Here is a 19745-nt window from a genome sequence, read left to right as displayed (position 1 = left end):
CTAGAAATTCTGTCCATGAAAGTTATGAACAGAACCGGTGACAAAGGGCAGCCCTGGTGGAGTCCAACCCTCACCGGGAACAGGTCCGACTTACTGCCAGCCACGCGAACCAGACTCGTGCTCCTTCGGTACAGGGACTGGATGGCCCTTAGCAAAGGGCCACCAACCCCATACTCCCGGAGCACCCCCCACCGGATGCCCCTGACAAAGTGTTCATTATAATGCATTAATTCAGAACCCTCTAGTAGGCTATATATGCTCAATATGATGTTACGATGTTCTTTGAGGGGCAAGTAGCAGCAGTGTTTGAAGTCTTCTGCTGCATTCATGTGGTGTCGGAATAATCTGAAAAATTTGTTTCTGATCGTATTTCATCACTCACCTGATCCGTTTCCTTTTTGTGATTCATTAGCAATGAATGTTTAAACATTCTGAGCGATAATATACAACACATCTTCTTGGTAGCATCCATGCTGTTTGCAAATTACAACTAAAAGCTCATGAACAGACTGAAGTTAGAAGACCGACCATCCGAGGAGCACATGAATGCACTACTGGCGTTTGCAGGCAGAGGTCTCGACTTGAGCCTGATTTAACAGCTTCTTGTTCACTCCCCGTAGCAGGCAGCATGAGTGGTGCATTTACAGCGACTGGGAAAAGTTGGGGATGCATAAACACTCTGATGTTAGACAGCCTGATCCAGTACATACATGACACTAAAAAGAGTCGTTAAAAAATACTGTTCGTTACTTTCTGCCCATCAGTCATCATCTACTCAAATGTGCAAGTCATAGACTGCTGCAGGTTGCTTCCACAGGGAAATATCTGATAGAGGCAGATATCAAAGAAATCTCAGAGTTTTAAAACTCTTTGGCTTGTTTTCTAGTTTCTTCTACATTGACGGTGCAATTTGTCGCAATGAATTTTCAATTGGGAGGTTTAGCCATGCTGCGAGGAGGTGGGTTAAGTCAATGGATGCGTTTACTCCCTCCACACAACTCACTAGGAGGACATGTTAATCAACTTGCAAGAGGGATCCTCGCTCACCAGCAGAGTCGTGCTCTCCGAGACGAACAAATGGTCCAGAACCCAGACTTGATACAGGCGGTAATATCCCTCAGTGCTGTGGCAGGAGGACTTTCTATTCTTGACAACAAGATGTACATGAATGAGAACCAACTTCGTCATTTGATCATCGAGTCCTTCAGGCCCAATGCGATGGATGTAGATGATATCACTGTTCCCTTCGAACTTGAGGTTAATGGACTTTGGAATCCTTGGCCCGTTGGCTTTCCGGTTCAACCAGATGCAAACGGGCTTATCTGCATCAACCCAGCTCACTGGGCTGTGTGGATAACTGATGTACGTGCTGGGAACAACCACCTCAGTGCAAATACGCCTGATAACCAACCCCAGGGATCACAACCGGTAGCTGCTGCCAATGAGCTACACCCGTGGGCACTGGCTGGGTACCACAACTTGAACATGCAAACTGGTGCTGCCATGCCCATCCGGACGGGGAATATACTGGCCATACTGGAGTACCTACTCATATTTGCCTTAAGCCTCCAGAAAGGCACAGTGCGCCGAAATGATATTATGGGCATGCTGGTCCTGGGAGTTACCATTCTTACCAGTGGAGGCAACATCACGACCACAAGGCTCAGAAAGGTCATTGCTGAAGCTAGACGTGAGACTCATGTTGACAACATTGACTTCACTCGTAACATGGTAATTAAGGGTTGGGACTTTCTGAGTATGCACTGGAGCCAACAAAAGCAGACTTCCCAAGAACTGCAGGACATGTTTTCTGCGTTGGAGCAGTCATTCAGACCAGTCTCTCCGTACTTGGCGAAGGCATGCCAGCAAACAGAATTTGAGATGTTGACCGGCATTGTGACAACCATACGTGCAATCAAGCATTTCCACGACTTTCCCTGGCAAGATCTCAGCAATATGATCAGAAATCGCACTGGGATAGATGAGCTCAGTAAAGTCGAGGCTTTTGTCAAATACATCGACCCACCAGCCTCATCTGGGGGTGCACAAGGAGCAGCACCCGGTGGCCATTGGTCGGGATGGGCATTTGCACTCTGCAAACAGAGGCAAGGATGTCCCAAGAATTCTGATTTCCCTAACCTTCTGTACACTGCTCTCCAGCTGTGGATCCAGGTTGGAGGAAACTCATCCTTACGTGGTTACAGAGGTATCGAAAACCTTACGGTGGCAGCAAAACCTGTGATCGATGCCTGGATCACCACATACTCGACCGGGCAGGGTCAGAATCCAACTGCTGATGGAGCTGCGAACTTAAACACTCATACCAAACACATCTAGCTCTGCCGGCAGCTACAGACCACTTTGTGCTTTATTTACCTTCTGTAACGTTCTTGTGTTTACTGCTTGCTCATGAGTGACCATTGTTTCAAGTGTATGTCTAATTCAAGTAGTTTTCGCCACGTGTTTAAGTAGCCTTGCACTTAGAAAGAATTTAGAAATCGATTACAAAGAAACTGTTAAATTAAAAAAAAAAAAAAAAAAAAAAAACTCTTCCTGAGGAGAAATACATAACTTTTAATAGAGGCATGTATGTTAATGACTGCAACTGAAATATTACCAAACCCCTACTAAGACGATATATTGTAGTACACTGAGAGCCTGCATGAGCAACATATCATCATCTATAATGACATGAAGCTTAAAATGTGGTACATAACAATGCCATAACAAGCCACTGTGCATATTTGTCATATATATATGTTAGGAACTATCTGTCCAGTTTTAGTGTGACTATACATTCATGTTTTACCTGACTTCCTCACAATTCACATTCCATGTTATAAGAAACATATGTAAAATAGGATGAAGACTGTGTAATATTATTGAAAGCTCATGAACAGCTGTAAAATGGACCTTGAAGTGAGACTCTCAAGTGTTTTTACACGATTAAGAATGATCTTTGGTAGCCAAGAAGTTACAGCGTATGTCACGTTACCACAAGGTCATGGGTTTGAATCCAGCCTTGGGACTTTAGTTGCATGTCAAACTCCTCTCTTCCTGGGAGGTCGGTAGCGTAGTGGATAGTGCCGGCGCCCCATGTACAGAGGCGATGCCTCGCTGCAGCAGTCGCAGGTTCGACTCCGGCTTGCAACCCTTTGCTGCATGTCAACCCCCACTCTCTCTCTCTCCCATTTCAATCTGTCCTGTCTATTAAAGGCAAAAAGCCCAAAAAATAATCTTTAAAAAAAACTCCTCTATTTGTCTGTAATCTACTCTGTCATCTGTCAAATAAAGGTGAAAATGCCACAATAAATGCATCTTAAAAAAAAAATAACGTCCTTTGATCCTCAAAAGAAACACTGACTCATCACGATTTGTGATACTGGGCTTTATAAATTAAATTGAATCGAACAACAAAACCAAACAAATATGAAAGAGAAGTTTTGAATATTTTAATAGAAAGTAAGCCATACAGACATAACCATACCATGCGTTTATTCCTATCATTCTCTGTTAATGCCACCCTGTTGAATTCAGACAGTGACAGACCTCATCAGGGGTCTGCCCATTGGTCCGACATCCCATTGTTCCGACCATATTAAACCCATTGTTCCGAAGTCCCGTTGTTCCAAAATCATCATGATGCCCTGTGGTTAAGGTCTGGTTAGGTTTAGGCACAAAAACCACTTGGTTAGGGTCAGGAAAAGATCATGGTGTGGGTTAAAATGAAAAAGAAAGTGGCAAACACATAAGCCGTGAGCCTGCTCCGCCTCAAGCTTTTCCCACCTGACCCAGAGCCGGTCGTGGCGCACCATCAAGGCAGAAATACGCCCGCCGGGAGCCGTTCAGCACCACGGAGAGCTCCCCACACAACCCGGACCGCAGAGTTAATAACAGGAGGTTATGGTGTTTCATTCTCTCCTCTCTATGACACATGTATCTCGACCAGTAGCCTACTTTTGTTGCGTCTGCTGATCCTCTATGGTACACAAATAGGCTACAGTAATAATCACATATCGGAACAACGGGACGTCGGACTAATGAGAGGTCGGAACAATGAGAGGTCGGAACAATGCTACGGCACCCCTCATCACACAGTAAAAACATAAGTCATTTACATTTTTGTCTAACAAGTACTGAAAGGAGGCTACAGGATGAGTGAGAATACATTAGTCATACCCAACAGAAATCTGAGGGTACATGCACACATCTCCTTTTCACTATAGTTCAATAGTTTCTTAGCCTTTAAAGACGAGGTACAGAATGGCCACCCATGAGACAAATATACCGAAACAAATCAAACATCCACAATTCCTAATTGCGTCACATTGAGCCAGGAATTATTCAGAAGAAGATTCTTCTCCATTAAATGCTCTGCTCAGCAACATTAGTCCTCACAGGGAAGTCCCTGACTTGTAGATGTGCGATAGTTTTTTGTTTTAGCAACTAAAAGGACAGTCTGAATGTTGTGCTGCCTAAGCTTTGCATCTCTTCCAGGTACAAAAGTCCATTCAGATGTTGTCGGCTGCCGAAATGTATCTGGAGAGAAAGTTCTTGATCTCAGAGATGTGCTTGGTCTCTTTGATGGTGGTGTCTCGGCTGCGGACTTGAAGGAGGCCGCTCTCTAGCGTGTTCTCACTGATCACCACAGTGAAAAGCACTCCCATCTCATCATACCTACAATGCATCGACACAGAGACGCACATCAGTCCACAGCAAGAGACACACTGCTTATTTGCTGCTTTTACTAATGAGCAATTTTGCTTCAGAACTGCACTTTACTTTGCGTTCAGCTGCTCCATTGACATTGGCAGAGTTTCGAGATACCCAGGCCACGCAGAGATCTTAGCCTCCATAAACTCCTGCAGCAGCCCTTCACACACCTACGGAATAATAAGATATTAATATTCTTTCAGTAATGCCGACCGAGCAAAAAAAGTTCAATTAAAAAAGAACCCTTTCAACCAGCACTTGCCTCACTTTCTACAGTGGATTCACACAGATCAAGATATAAACAACAATATTCACTGATGTCCACTCATATTACGTTCTTCTTACCTGCCTCAGCTCCACAGTGGCTCCCCTGCCAATGTCTAAAGCCACTTTGACTGGAGCCAAAACTGGATGCAACTTCAGAACCTGAAATCAACAGTGACCAAAGAACTCAACGACAGAGGATCACACCACAAAAGAGAGGGCAACTGTCAAGTGAGAAGGTGGAATATTAATCGTCTGCACAGCTGTGGGTCATCACCTTTCTCTGATGCACTTTCTGCTTGCTGTCTTCTTTCTTGAGCTGCTGGAGCGAGTTGGACAGAAAGGCCATCACACCACGGTCCATGTTCCCGGTTATTGAGATGACGTGAGGAACTGACTTACGACCATCTCGACGCTGAAGCAAGTTTAGAAAGACAATTAACACTGCGTGTGATTGATTACACGGAAGAAAGGCAACAATAGCAGAGAAAAGCTGCTCCTGTGTATTAACATTGACGATGGCTTTGTCCTATTCAAGTGTCCCAGTAAGGGCGAAGACATATTTGCTTTTAACCACACATACATGTAGACAACCAGCTTCATCGTGAACAGAACTGTTCACGCACTAGCCTATGTACTAAAGCTACTGAAGGATTCCACTAAAGGGCAAACCAGAGAGCTCAGACAGTTAGAACTTGTGGATTTGCATGATGTTAACAAAACTCATGGTGACACTTGAAGAGGTTACTATATTGTAAATTCTGAGATCATAGCAGAAAATCTGTCGCCAGTTGTTTTGACAAGCGTATTTGTCACTGTGTAGCAGAGCGTACGACTTGATAAATGAGGCTTGGATTATACTGCAGTTGTGTGAGAATTTGTAAATGGATGTTATGATATAGTTTTGCTTTTGTCAAACGCTGACCTGGATGACTTCAATTCATCAAGACTTTTCTTGAAGAATTCAACGTAACACAGGGCAAGTAAATAATATATAAATGGTCATTGGGGGGGGGGGGGGGTGAAGTATTCCTTTAAGTCATGATGGTGTCAAAGTGAGCCAGCATGCTAATACCAGGACGCTGAAACTGAAGCAGTTACATGAAATTCTAAACTGTGTTATATGTGCTTCTAACCACAATGTATTATGTTTTTAACTACTGTTGACATCTTATTTTGTTTATTATTCTAGGATGACAAGGTTAACATTGCAACTGCAAAGCTTCTACATCCTGTATGTGACTTTTCAGCAACAGCAGCTTGACAGGTAAGAAGCTAAATTCAGACGTACAGTGCAGACTCACCTGTAGTTTGGTATGGACTCCTTTGTGTGTCTGCAGCAGCTCCATGTTTCCTCTGCTCCATAGCGTCTCCAGGGGCTCCTCTCCCCATGGGAAACTGTAGATGATCCTCACACCACGAGACGCCGCCTCCTCAAGTTCCTCCTCTGGGACATCTCTGCTGCTAAAGTCCAATGGAGACAGGGCAAACTGCAAAGACATGGGCAGACGTGATTTCATGTACCTGAGATACAATCTTTGGCTCCTCCCCAAACCCCCTCTCATCTCATTGTTGAGTTTTGGAACTAAAGTCTTACATACACATCAAAACATCAGCAGCTTTCTGTGGGTAATAGTAGTGTCTGGGGGGGGGGGGGGCTTGCAGGAAGATCAGGGACTGAATCTTAGAGTTAGAAAACTATGTATCAGTGATGGGAAGTCATAAGTTACTTAGACCTTTTCAGACTAGACTGGATTCAGTGTAAGAAGAAAATAGGACCATAAACCTCTTTGTGCTCCAGCTAGCACTACACAATATCAGCTAATATGCATATCTGAATAATGATCTATTTACTTAAAAGGTCCAGTGTGTAGGATTTAGGGGCATTTATTGGCAGAAATGTTATATAATATTCTTAACTATGTTTTCATTAGTGTATAATCACTTGAGAATATCAATTCTTGTGTTTTTCGCACCTTAAAATGAGTCATTTATATCTACATACGGAGCTGGAATTCCCCATATTTTTCTCTACAGTAGCCCAGAACAGACAAACCAAACACTGGCTCTCGCTAGGACCATTCACTTTTTCCCATCAGCCACCATAGTTCTCCTACACCAGAGAAGATTCAGTTATGCAGTTTCAATGCTTGATGCCACTAAATCCTACACACTGGACCTTTAATGCAGTGCTCTGAAACACTCCTTCATATTAAACAACACTCACTTTCCTCCACCACTTCAGTCTCTGTCGCATCCAGTGATCCAGCCACTGGGAAGAGGTACGAGTAGAGCAGAACCACACCAGGGACGTCTGGGTGACCTCAGCGGGGCTGACAGAATAGAACCATTACATTATAACTACAGTAGCACCGCACATACTTACCTGTTCATTGTATTTGTTATGAAACACAGTAATGCTTTTTTTTTAAGCAGGGGCAGGTTCCACAGTGAGTTGTACATATTGCTAGTGTCTCACAGTCAGAACAATGTGTGGACAGGGTTTAATGATTAAAAAAGATATTTAACTTTTGCTGGTAAAGTCAACATAATCGTCTTCATATAAGATGCGAGTGATATGAATAGAATCTTATCAAGCCATATTGAGTATGAAGGAGCTTAATTCATTTGCTCTCATTTCAAAATCTCATCTGGAGAATCTGAAGTACAAGAATAAACGTTTTACAAGTATGTGTCCATACACTCACAGACAGACAGACAGACAGATAGAAAGACAGACAGTAGATGAAGCCTCACCAACCAGAGCCATCTGAGGGCTGGAAACACAGACCAGTCTCAGCCAGGCCGAAGGGCAGCTTCCTGTTTACCAGTGCCAACGCCGGGACGGCCTGCTCCAAGGCACCTGAGAACAATTTTTTTTCACTAGTTGAGGGTAGGTGTCATCAGTTATCTTCACAAGTGTGTTGTGCTATCCCTTTGTCCCTTAACAAAATTGGACTGATGCGATATTTGGTTCAAATTCAGTTTATAGACTGATATGATGGATGGAGCTTGAACTGGGATGGACTCAACCAAGGTCAAGAAAGTCACCTAAGACTTCCAATTATTTCTCATTTTACTGTAGCACCATGAAGGTTTGCTGAACCAGCATGCTCCATCTTGCAGTCAGGGCTGAACAATATGGAGAAAAAAAAAAATAAATCAAATATTTTTTTACCAAATAAATCAGTGATATTACGGCAATAGTGTAGGACTGATTTTTGGTGCTTTTGTAAATATTTACATAGTGAGATATTTGATAAATACTCATCAGTAAAGCAGATACAATGAGTAAGTGGGTAAAAGCAAATAATAAAAAGCTAGAACAGTCTGGTAAATTCAGAAAATTACATCACCTTACTGAAATACAGCCTTTAAAACCAGAAAAGGACCCTTGCAGTATTACGATATCCAAAATCTAAGACAATATTTAGTCCTATATCATGATATCGATTTTTATATTGCCAGCTTACTTGACATCTCCTTGCAATAGGACCAAACTTCATGCCATCATAATCATCATACACTATATACTAGTGCAGCTGCTACTTGTCATATCGCACCAGTATCATAACAATCAAACAGTGAGTCTCTATACAGCACTCTACCTTGTAGAAAGTTTGTCCTCAGAGATGGAGACCCCTGAATGAGCGTCTGTACCTTCTGGATGAGCTGCTCCCTGCTCAGTTCTCGCTGTTCAAGTATGTGTTTTAAATGTTCAGACTCAACAACCCTCAGTTGTCCCCGTCCATCTGTGGCTGTGTCCCTGCTGATGCTGCTGCTCAGAGTGTTGATCCCAAACACCTGAGCTGTGGACCTGGTCACAGAGTGCCACCACTGCTCCAGCACGTTTCTCCTCAGCTCCATGCCCAGAGGTCCATAACTGCAGCTCAGCCCACGCTGGAACAGCTCCGTGTTAGTCTGACCAGGTGAAACATAGTGTCTGTCCACGCAGAGCTGCAGCAAAGTCCTGACCTGATCCAAATGATCAGTGGATGATGTGCTGCAGTGTCTCCTGCTGTGCTGCAGGGTCAGTGTTATTCTGCACTGGGAGGTTTTCAATACCTGTAGGCGCCTTGATAGGACGTTTCTGACACAGTAAGACAACATGATGATAAGCTTGACCAAAGTAAATCCAGAGGTTGTCTTTTCAAGTGATGATTCTTCATGAGTAAAACAAGAACGCCAGCTTAACTATGGTCCAACATAAAATGCTGTGTTAAGGAAAAGATAAACTATGATCGTTAAAATGTTAACAAGGTTTTAATGTAGCAAGTTACCAAACAGCCTTTCTTAAAGTAAAAAGGAGAGTAAACTGTTTGTGTTGAACACTAAAATCAAGGTCCAGTAAGAGATGACTTTATCCTCCGTCTGTTGAGCGTCAACAGCATATCTCAGCTACCTAACGGCATATATGCTACGTACCGGAAATGCTGTGCAATTAAAACAAATGCATTCGCATGACTTTCTTACCACTGTTGTTGCATAGTTATTGTTCAATGATAACCGCTAGGAAAAGTTTGAATTTCACTGTAATACATGTGATGTATGATCCGGAAATGATAACGGGCATGACCCGCCCTACTCGGCCTCCTATTGGCTGATCCTGATACTCCCTTCTTATCCTAACCAATCTTACACCTCATATCTAAATCTAACCAATCAGACCAACGAAGGCAACGGACACTAGCCAATCAGAGGGAGAGGAGGGCGGGTCACGCCTTCCCTAGGAAACTAAAATAGCATCCGGGTTACAAATTTTATATTAATAGCTGAGACCTCTCAAATAATCGGGAAAATTATATGTAATAAAAACAAATGACTTATATTATGTCTGAATTGACATCTCCCTCGTACAATTTTATTTCTTATCTGTATTAGTTTTTGTTCTATGTTTTCTTTTGATATTGTTTTGTTAGAATGACATTTTTTTTATATATATATTATGAAATCTCTCTCTCTGTACAATGTAGTGTTATATTTGAAATATGATAAAAAAAAATTCAGGTGGTGGTGTCTTTCTGTAGTAACTGGATATTCTAACACATTTTATGTTTGGTATAACTGTGTCATGTTCACTTAGATTTTGTTAAAATATATATTTCATTCATTAAAGGGGAACACATCCCAAATTAAGCAGTCCAATATGTTAATTCCATGGCTTAGGAAAATTTAATCAATGTTTGTGAACATGAGCTACCGTCTCAAGGCCAGAAACCAGAGAAGTGAGCCTCAAACTTGTGATGTCATTATCAGCTGTTGTTTTTAGTCCTGAGGCAGAAAATATACCCATATAGAACATTCCCCTGGGTGCTCTGTGTCGTCCATATGATCTATGATCAGTATTCTCAACGGTAACAGCGACCCTGAACTTAAGTTCTATCTTAACGTGCACTAGACAGTTAGGTTGGGCTGAATAGGTTACTGACTCCAAAAATGTAGGACAGGAACATCCAGAGGTTGCAAACAGCCATAATGCCCAATAATATACACCTTGTTTTAAATCCTTGGAGCATTGCTTTTCACAAGTCAGCTCAATATTGGTATTATAATGCAAAGCGTAACTTATTTTAATCTGCCTTCAGTCTACTCACTTTGAAACATCTAAGGCAATGTCAGAAATGTGTTCAGAGTATGGCTTGAGTCATGCATTCCTGATACTACCAGGTTCACAGGTGTGTGTGTGTGGTTTAGAAGCACCAAGATCCACATTAAAACAATCGCAGTTGTAGTAGTTCTCCCAACCCAACTTTCCCACACAGTCAACGCATCACACAGGTCCCGTTTTCTTGTTTTTATTTAAAAGGGTCACACACACCCTTTTATATGATCTTCATAACATCACTTTAAACATACCACGAACTGAAAACATTGCATTACCTAGTAAAAATAAATTACTGAGGAATGTAACAAAAAAACAGTCAAGGAAAAATTGCGGCAATCGTAATTGCACTATTGGAGACGTGTCTATGACTCCATTTAATGCTCTGGGTTTACTGAATATTTCCAACCCTGCTGTAAGCAAAACAAAGTTAAACAGTACAAAGGATAATAATAATAATAACAATAATTATAATAATCATACTGTAAGATTTCAAGACTAAACCCAAATCATGTTGGTTCCATATATTGTGCGTATATCATATCTACTGTGGGAAGGGTGGTGGCATGGGGTAGGGCACCATTGGTGGTGGGGGTGGTGGCTGTTGGGCCTGTGGTGGTGGTTGAGAGTTGAATGGGAATGGTGGGTGGTTCATGCCATTCTGAGCGGCTCTTTGCATGGCCCCAAACTGAGGGGGGCCCTGGAAGCTTTGGTTACCAAAGGCACCCACCTGGTTTGCTGGAGCACCAAAATTACCCTGTCCATTGCTGTTGCTATAATTGTTGTTGCCATAGCTACCACTTGAGTTACCACTGTTGCCCCCATAGCTGCCACCATTTTGGACCTTATTGCCACCAAAGGCACTCTTCGGCCCACTGCCAAACCCCCTATCACTGTCCCTGTCCCTGTAGCTACTACCGCCAAAGTTGCTCCTCCCACCCCCGGAATACCTATCCCGACGGTCATCCTTGTAGCCACCTCTTCCCCCCCTTCCACGACCTGAATTAGATGAAGACAGGAGAGGGACAAAAGGGGAGAGAGTAGAGTGGGTTCAGATTATTAATACACTGAACCTACAATATAGCAATGACACAAAGAGACACTGTCAAAATAAATAAAGCCCCTTTCAGTCATGGAATATGTCAGCATAACTGGAAACAATATGTATTCATTTAGTCCAGGCTGAGCTGACATGACAAGAATCTCAGCAACTCTGCTCAGTTTACTGACGAATCTTTGTGCTTTGGAGAGCATTTATGTAACATAGTCCATGTCTTCAAAGGGGCTTTTTAGATTATTTCAACAATAAAATTCAAGAATATTTAATGCCTAATATTAATAAGACTGAATTTAGGATATTTAAAGACATTTTAAAGGACCCTACAGACACTCTGTACTAAAACATATACTGCATCTTCCTTGACAGTCATTATTAATGTGAAGACGTTTACCTCCTCTGTCCTCGGCCATCTGGATCAGCTTGGGGTTAATGGCCTGGTTGGCCTCGCGGAGCACAGAGATCAGGTCACTGGCCTGTTTCATGTTGTTGGGGGTGAAGAAGGTGTAGGCTGTGCCCGTTTTTTGACTTCGGGCTGTGCGTCCAATGCGATGGATATAATCCTCGGAGGAGTTAGGGTAGTCATAATTGATGACAAATTTCACATCCTCCACATCTGTGAAAGTGTTGCAGTGTGGCAAAACAAAACATGGAGGCCACACAGGATTTTGCACACCACAACAGCCAGATCAAAGGGAAAAGTTAGCAACTGTTGAGGCTGGGGGAAGAAAATGGTTTATTAGGCTGTGGAGGAAAGTGTTAAAACAACATCAGATCGCGTATACATCTACTCCATGGGAATACTACTGTGGGAAGAGAGAAACGATGCACACTCCGATTGCTTACCATAATCAAAAAGATCCAAAAGACATTCACTCTCCCTTTTGTTAACCAAGGGAGAAAAAAAATGGATTTAAGTCTTACCATAAAGGAGTATGCATTCACTAGTCCTTTCCCAATGCAGCGAAATCCCCCACAAATTGTCAAGTGACATCCAGGAGCTTCTACGCAGTTGGGCCACGATATGCACTGGGGCCTCCTCATGTGCCAATATAGGACCATTCAGGGGTACATTTTTGCAGGTCCGTTTTTCCCAGTACACTCTCAAAAGAAGCTTGATATTAAAGGCCGCACTGCACGTCTTGCCAAGACAAAATAGACCAAGTACTAATTTGAACGGGGCCCCCTTCCAAAAAAATGAAAAAGGCCCAAGCATTGAACCCTGTGGGACCCCTCACCGAGCACGGAACAATTCCCCCCGCCCCTTCATCAGTCTCATCAAGGCAAGATCTTCCAAGAAGCCAGTGTTCACTTGAGAAAATGTCTCTCGTTGGCAGGTCTCGACATGACTATAGAAACGCAGGCGAGGGAGGAACTTTGGTTTGAGCTGTCTCACTCTCTTTTTCCTCTCACTAGATGTTCCCACTACCCCCTAAACACATGTGCCAGGTCTCATCAATTTTCAGAGACAAATAAAAGATTTCAAACTGCTCTCTCCATTTCAAGAAATCCAGCACTTTGACGGGAAAAGAAAACAACTGAAAGCTTAGACAGGCTCACAAGCACCCATGCTGTGTGATACAAGCTCCGAAAGGTAACAATTGTTCCAAATCTCAAACAAGTGACTTGCAATACAGCGCTCTCTAACACAACAGCATGCAAGGCAGAAGTCACAACATCAAGCATATCTTTTTTTTCTTTTCTTTTTCTTTTTTTTTTTTTTTAAACGTTTGAGTTGGAAACAGCTGGATGGCATTTGTCAGGTGAAATCCATGGACAGAGAACAGATGTGTGTGTCTTTCAACAACATATCAGAGACCAAGGCTTAGCCACAGAGCCTTTTGAAGATCACTGGCACACAACAGCTTTCACCTCTCTAGGCCCACTGGGTGGCAAGCCAGTTGAGCACTTCCAATATGTCATCCTTCTCCCTCTCGAGGCCTGGGACTGTCATGCCTAGCGCCTGCCACAAAGACTCCACCTTAAGGTGAGAAAAACTCAGAAAATGCATAGAAAAGTTAAAGAAAGCAAAACCACTTTCTTTAAAGTAAGTGTAACACTGATAAAAAATGTGTTGCTACTTAATGACATACTGACCCAAGCCACGGGAAGCCACATCTGTAGCGATGAGGATTGGAGCTTTGCCGTATCTGAACTCTGAAGAGAGAGGGATAGTATTTTAATAAATTACAGAGCAGCATGTGATAGGGTTAAATGTTTTTTTAAAAATTAACTTGCAATGTTATTTATCAAATCTCACCATTAAGGACCCAGTCCCTCTCCTGCTGACTCTTGTCTCCATGAATTCCCATTGCTGGCCACCTGTAACAGACAAATTAATTACTAATGCAACGAGAAGTACAGGGACTGAGAAAGAAAAAATACCATTTGAATAGCTAAATGTTATCTTTCCAGATGAAAAGACAAGTCAAAATAAACCAAGGACATTCTTGGAGGGAATGGAAGAGAAGAGCCTTACCCATCTCTTCTCATCCTCCTGGTGAGCTCATCACAACGCCTTTTGGTCTCCACAAAAATAATAGTCTTGTTCTCCTTTTCGCTCATTATCTCCTCCAGCAAACGGATCAGTCTGACAGAGATGACAAAAAGGAGGATGACACTAAATATTATCAAAAATGTATGATGTCAGTGCAACAGAGATTATGCCTCTACTGATGCAGTATAGTCATAGACTGATTTAAGATTAAAAACACTTTCTTCCAACTACTTGCATATTTAAAAAAGGAACACGTATGGCCAAGGACTGAGACAAAATTTTTCTCCATCACATCAGCTGACTGCTGCTAATGAAGAGTTAGAAATCATCTACTCACTTGTCCTCCTTCTCCATGTCATTGCAAACATCAACTATCTGCAGGATATTGTGGTTGGCACTGAGCTGCAGTGCGCCAATGTTGATCTGGATGTAGTCCTTCAGGAAGTCCTCAGCCAGCTGGCGAACTTCCTTAGGCCAGGTGGCACTCCACATCAGGGTCTGACGGTCTGGCTGGTAAAGACAAAAAGGAGGATATCAACACTATCTCACAGCTTTAAAGTAAATTAAACACATTTAACAGTTAAAGGATGCACCACTCATATATAGTATCGCCAACATCTAATCTGGGTGAGTTAAGTATGAGTATTGGTGGCAGGTTGTTAGGTCAACTTGTGTGGGCATGATTCCTTTCCCTGGAGACCTGAGTCTTCATGTGATTTGGATGCTGGGCATAATATTTCTCATAAACAATGCAGCTGAGTTGTATTCTCTTTACTTTGAGTTTGTCTCAACAATATTAATATGCAAACTGTCTGCCAAGTTAAAGAAAATAACACAAGTTACCCGAATTTGTTCCACTATTTTGCGGATCTGAGGTTCAAATCCCATGTCCAGCATGCGGTCAGCTTCATCCAGCACCAGATAGGTGCAACGACGTAAATTGGTCTTACCACACTCCAGGAAGTCAATGAGACGACCTGGGGTAGCAATGCAAATCTCAACACCTAAAAATAAAACAGGGAAACCATTATAACAGATATTCAAACTTAAAAAACAAACAAACAAACAAAAACCTTTATTCATTAAGCGACATTTAATAGCAGCAAATGAATAAAGTAATAATTACAAAGTGAGAGTCACAAAGTGAGCATACCCCTCTCAAGGTCCCTGATTTGGGGTCCTTTGGGCGCACCACCATAGATGCAGGTGCTCTTGAGACGGGAGGCCCTGCCATATTCAGCAGCCACTTGTTGCACCTGCTGAGCCAGCTCACGGGTTGGCGCCAGCACCAAGCACTAAAGAAAGATGGATACAATTATCAAGTCTATAATTATCAGATAGTGCAGCCTTCACAACAAATACATTGTTCAGACATGTACGACTCATATACATTGAACTGATACAACTACTTTTGTGCTTATCATTTTATGTTGGATAATCTTTGGACAGAGCCAAGTAACTTCACCACAACCAAGAGACAGTGGTCCCTGCAGACCAGGAACACGGCTGCCCCAATTAAACTGGCTCAGTAAAGCATGCCAAGCTTTAATCATAAGCAATTTATCTTCCTCCTCCCAAAAAGATGATAACCCTACTCATAGCATAATACCATGTCCCTTTGAAAATCCTTCTTGCAGCCAGGTGAAACACAAGAGATTTGTCTCTTGTGTTGATTTGTCTGCACACCATATCAAATTTCAGGAGAAGGCGGCTGTTTAGAGCAATGCATCGATCAGTATGATATGAAGACTGGGCAGCATCTTTAATTGTGATGGCTTGAAAATAATTTTACTGTTCTTCAAAAATAGTAAAAATAAAATGGACGTTGTCAATCTCTTCCTGTGCCAATGGAGACGTCAGGTCAGAACACACACTAGGACAATATATTTTCAAGTGTACTTACAATAGGTCCATCTCCATGCTCCAAGAATGGCTGATGTTGGATGTGCACAATTGCAGGCAGAAGGTACTGAGGAACAATAAATAAATAAATAAATGAAGGGCTGAGCTCTAATACACATCTTAACTCAAGGTGCACATATATCAGTGTTCCACTCATATATAGTATCAGCAACATTTGATCTGGGTGAGTTAAGTATGAGTATTGGTGGCAGGTTGTTAGGTCAACTTGTGTGGGCATGTATTTGATTCCTTTCCCTGGAGAGCTGAGTCTTCATATGATTTGGATGCTAGGCATAATATTTCTCAAAAACAATGAGTAGTAGTCATTAACTTCAACAACATAAGCAGGATATATGTCTTCCCTCAGCCAATGAGTCTTAACACTGTTTCAAGTTGCAACATCTTATCTTAAATGTTTCTGTATTCATTATGCTAAATATCAAGCCAATCACTCTAGCCAACAGTGTAATGAACCTTGTCCAGTTATATCCAATTGAAACTGCTTTCTGACGGGTCTAAGTAAAAGGCAAAAGTGTTATGTCTTAACAATCGGTGGGTGACAACAAAATCTCATATGGGTACTTTACTTACAGCAAGGGTTTTCCCAGACCCAGTCTGAGCGATTCCAACCATGTCTTTGCCACTCAGGGCAACTGGCCACCCCTGAGACTGAATCGGAGTTGGCTCAGTCCAGTTCTGTTTAACAATAACTTCCATGACGTAGCCTGAAGATGTAAGATATCCAAGTTAAATTGTTGAACGCCAAACCTTCTGACAATGACACATGTAACTGTGAACTGTTCAAAATTATGGGAATGATGCATGAACTTCTACTCACTTGGAAATGCAGCTTCATGGAATTTTACAATTGGTTTTGGGCAATCTCTGCCTTTGACTGTAACTTCTTTGCTTCTTCGATACTGTTCAATCTCTTGCTGAAATTGAAAGAGGAAATGTAAAAAAACACGACCATGTTCAATACACAAACACACAAAAAACACAGAAACAGCTACAAGCAAGTCTTACAAGTGGTCTGCGTGTGGCATCAGGATGTTCCTGGTAGAAGTTCTTTTGAAACTTTGGAAGCTCGTCAAGGTTCCAGTGCTTTTTCCGCAGCCTCTCACCAGGGTTGCCAAACTTGCCTGGAGGAGGTCCACCCCTATTGCCTCCTCCGCCACCACCAAAGCGAGGAGGTCCTCCACCATACCTTGTGTAGAAGAGTGGGACACATAACGTTAAGAATGGCCAGAGATTGTGCCCATTAAAAGGGGCAGTCCACAAATTTCTCACACAAAATCAGTTAAACAGTCGTGATTAGTACAACAAAGCCTGTGTCCTTGGAGGTCTCTGTATGATTAGAAAGACAACATAACTTGATTATTGTGAAGTACAGGGCAGTATACAGTGTTGGGTTGTATCCTAATGTTTAGGATTTAAAGTAAGAATTTCTTGCCTCTGCACACTGATTCAGATTTTTCTTTCTTTATTCCTTAAAAAGATCTGTCTATTGTAAGTTCCCCAACGTTATATACAGGCAATACTAAATCAGCTATATACACAAATTCCCTCTATTCCCTGTTTTCTAGCACTATATAAATCAATTGCACACAAGGGGAGGGGTTTTAAATTACTTAGCACGTTTTAAGATAGATTAATCAACATGTAAGGAGGACACAGATCTTCTAAACACAAACTGTTTATGGCATGGAAGCAAAACTTGGAGCTGTTTGCATTACAAACACTGAGCATCTCTGGCGTCCTTTCATAACAACAGTTTCGTTACAAAGTGTTAATGTAACCAAATTCAACACTCCAAGTATAAATTGACAGCATTTGAATTTTGCCGTATTCATACCTAAATACCCACCATTAAGTGACATTTAACGACTATTACTGAATTAAGATTGGCGTGACCTGTTTATACACGAGAAAACGAGCACATTAAGGGGCTGCAGGAAGAGACACTCTTAATGGAAAATGACTCGTTAAAAATAAATTGCGACACAAATCTTCGTCTACGATGTGCATCCGCAAGAAGAGACACCACTGCGTCACATGACAACATGAAGGCTGCTGTGCTGCTAACGTTAACGGCTCAGCCGCCGACACAGAACCGTCGTTAGCTGCCATTTTACCTCCAACCGGCAGGAAAACGGTGAATATTACAGATACGTCAGCGCAGGGACGCTTGACCGCATAAAATGTGTATCACATGTAATACACGATATAGCAACATAGCAGCCGGTGGCGACAAAACATACATGACAAATGTCTTGTTTTGAGGATGCAGCCGTGACAGCCGTGCCGCTAGCAACCGTATGCTAAGCTGTTCATCTCGGCTGTCAACGTTAAAACACGCAGAGCAGGCATTTGACTCACCCTCTGTCTCTGCCGCGATCTCTGTCCGAAAATCCAGGCATTATGCAGCAGACTACTGTGGTAGAAGCAGATTACAAAACAGAATATCAATCTAAGAGCTACAGTCGGCACAGACAAAACAAAAAGAAAATGCCGGCAGACAAAAGTCTGTCTGGAGAGACGGATGTGAGGTCATACGAGGCGGATAACATTGTATCAATGCGCGTCAAACAGTGGCACACCCCTGGCACTATTTTATTTCCGCACTGTTCATTATGTGATGTATCTAGAAACAGTTTTGCCTCTGTTATTACAACGTCCCCACACTTAACAATATTGAAAATGTATTTCGATATATTGTTAATATCATCACCTCAGAATTTCATTTTTGCTGGGAAAATGTACTGTTTGATGTCTACAGTAATAAAAGAAGTACCGAACAACATCCAATCAATTAGAGCAAAGTACCATAACCATAAATCCAAATTTGGCCACTATAAACCTATATTTCTGTTTAAAAAATTAAATAAAACAGTGCAACATCAAGACAATTTTTAAATTAAAAAAATAAGAAAGCTGCAAAAACCATAAAGCTGTGCCCCTGGCTCTGATGTTGTTTTGTCGGTTCTTTATATGTTTTCTCCATTGTCGAGAAAACAAAGAAAAAAGAAAAAAAAGACTATAAACAAACAAATAAATAAATAAATAAAATAGAATAATACTTACTTTTGTCAAAATCAAGCCATTTAAACCATAGATTGATGAAAAAAAATGCACCAATTGTTCATAAAAAATCACCAAAATTCAGAAAATTAAGTGTTTGATGCTCAGATTTTTCTTGCAAAGGACCCCGAAACCCCCATTTCATATGTTTGCCCCAAATGTTGAAACAAAAGCTATGCCCTTGATGTGGAAAAAGGTGGTAGTGACGAGCAGCCTTGTATGTGTTTAAATTCACAAATTTTATGTGACAACTGTGCGAGCTGTAAGAAGAGAGTAATGAATACACAATATAAACAGGCCAAGAGGGAGATAAACACTTTTGTGTTGCATCCTGAGAATAATATTTGAAGCTCAGTTGGGTGCAATAGTTTTATTAAAGCTTCAGTATTAAGGATTAGAGGTCATTATTGTATAATCACCTTAAACCAAGAATCGTTGTTCTTTCGGTACTTTATAAGTTTATATCAACACATGGAGCAGGTCATCTTCCACACACTCTGCCACGTTGTTTCTACGGAATTCCAAAAATGGAAAAAAACAAAAACTACATCTAGATAAGCCATTTGCATTTTTGCATCGGCCACCATAGTTCTTCAACACACTTGGTACATGGTTTCAAGGTTTCAGTT

General features: G+C 41.8%; 2 protein-coding genes across 2 annotated transcripts; both read right to left on the bottom strand.

Annotated features, from left to right (window-relative positions):
* Positions 1 to 3430: 3430 nt before the first annotated feature.
* Positions 3431 to 9526, bottom strand: polg2 (polymerase (DNA directed), gamma 2, accessory subunit). The gene is made up of 8 exons (XM_050043559.1): positions 8586 to 9526; positions 7735 to 7840; positions 7205 to 7310; positions 6282 to 6467; positions 5255 to 5392; positions 5059 to 5139; positions 4783 to 4883; positions 3431 to 4677 (listed from the first exon to the last, which is right to left on the bottom strand). The coding sequence occupies exons 1-8, from the start codon at positions 9085 to 9087 to the stop codon at positions 4512 to 4514; spliced, it is 1386 nt and encodes a 461-aa protein (XP_049899516.1). The 5' UTR covers positions 9088 to 9526; the 3' UTR covers positions 3431 to 4511.
* Positions 9527 to 10756: 1230 nt separating this feature from the next.
* Positions 10757 to 18584, bottom strand: LOC126389727 (probable ATP-dependent RNA helicase DDX5). Its single transcript, XM_050043555.1, has 13 exons — positions 18415 to 18584; positions 17062 to 17242; positions 16874 to 16970; positions 16627 to 16760; positions 16037 to 16102; positions 15287 to 15428; positions 14977 to 15137; positions 14471 to 14643; positions 14116 to 14226; positions 13897 to 13958; positions 13734 to 13793; positions 12031 to 12252; positions 10757 to 11578 (listed from the first exon to the last, which is right to left on the bottom strand). Exons 1-13 carry the CDS (start codon positions 18453 to 18455, stop codon positions 11124 to 11126), a joined length of 1905 nt encoding a protein of 634 aa, XP_049899512.1. The 5' UTR covers positions 18456 to 18584; the 3' UTR covers positions 10757 to 11123.
* Positions 18585 to 19745: the final 1161 nt, after the last annotated feature.

The sequence above is a fragment of the Epinephelus moara genome, chromosome 5 (genome assembly GCF_006386435.1).
Source record: "Epinephelus moara isolate mb chromosome 5, YSFRI_EMoa_1.0, whole genome shotgun sequence".
NCBI classification, from domain to species: Eukaryota; Metazoa; Chordata; class Actinopteri; order Perciformes; family Serranidae; genus Epinephelus; species Epinephelus moara.
Note: the sequence above shows the minus strand (reverse complement) of the source record. Positions and strands in the feature narration are given on the sequence as shown.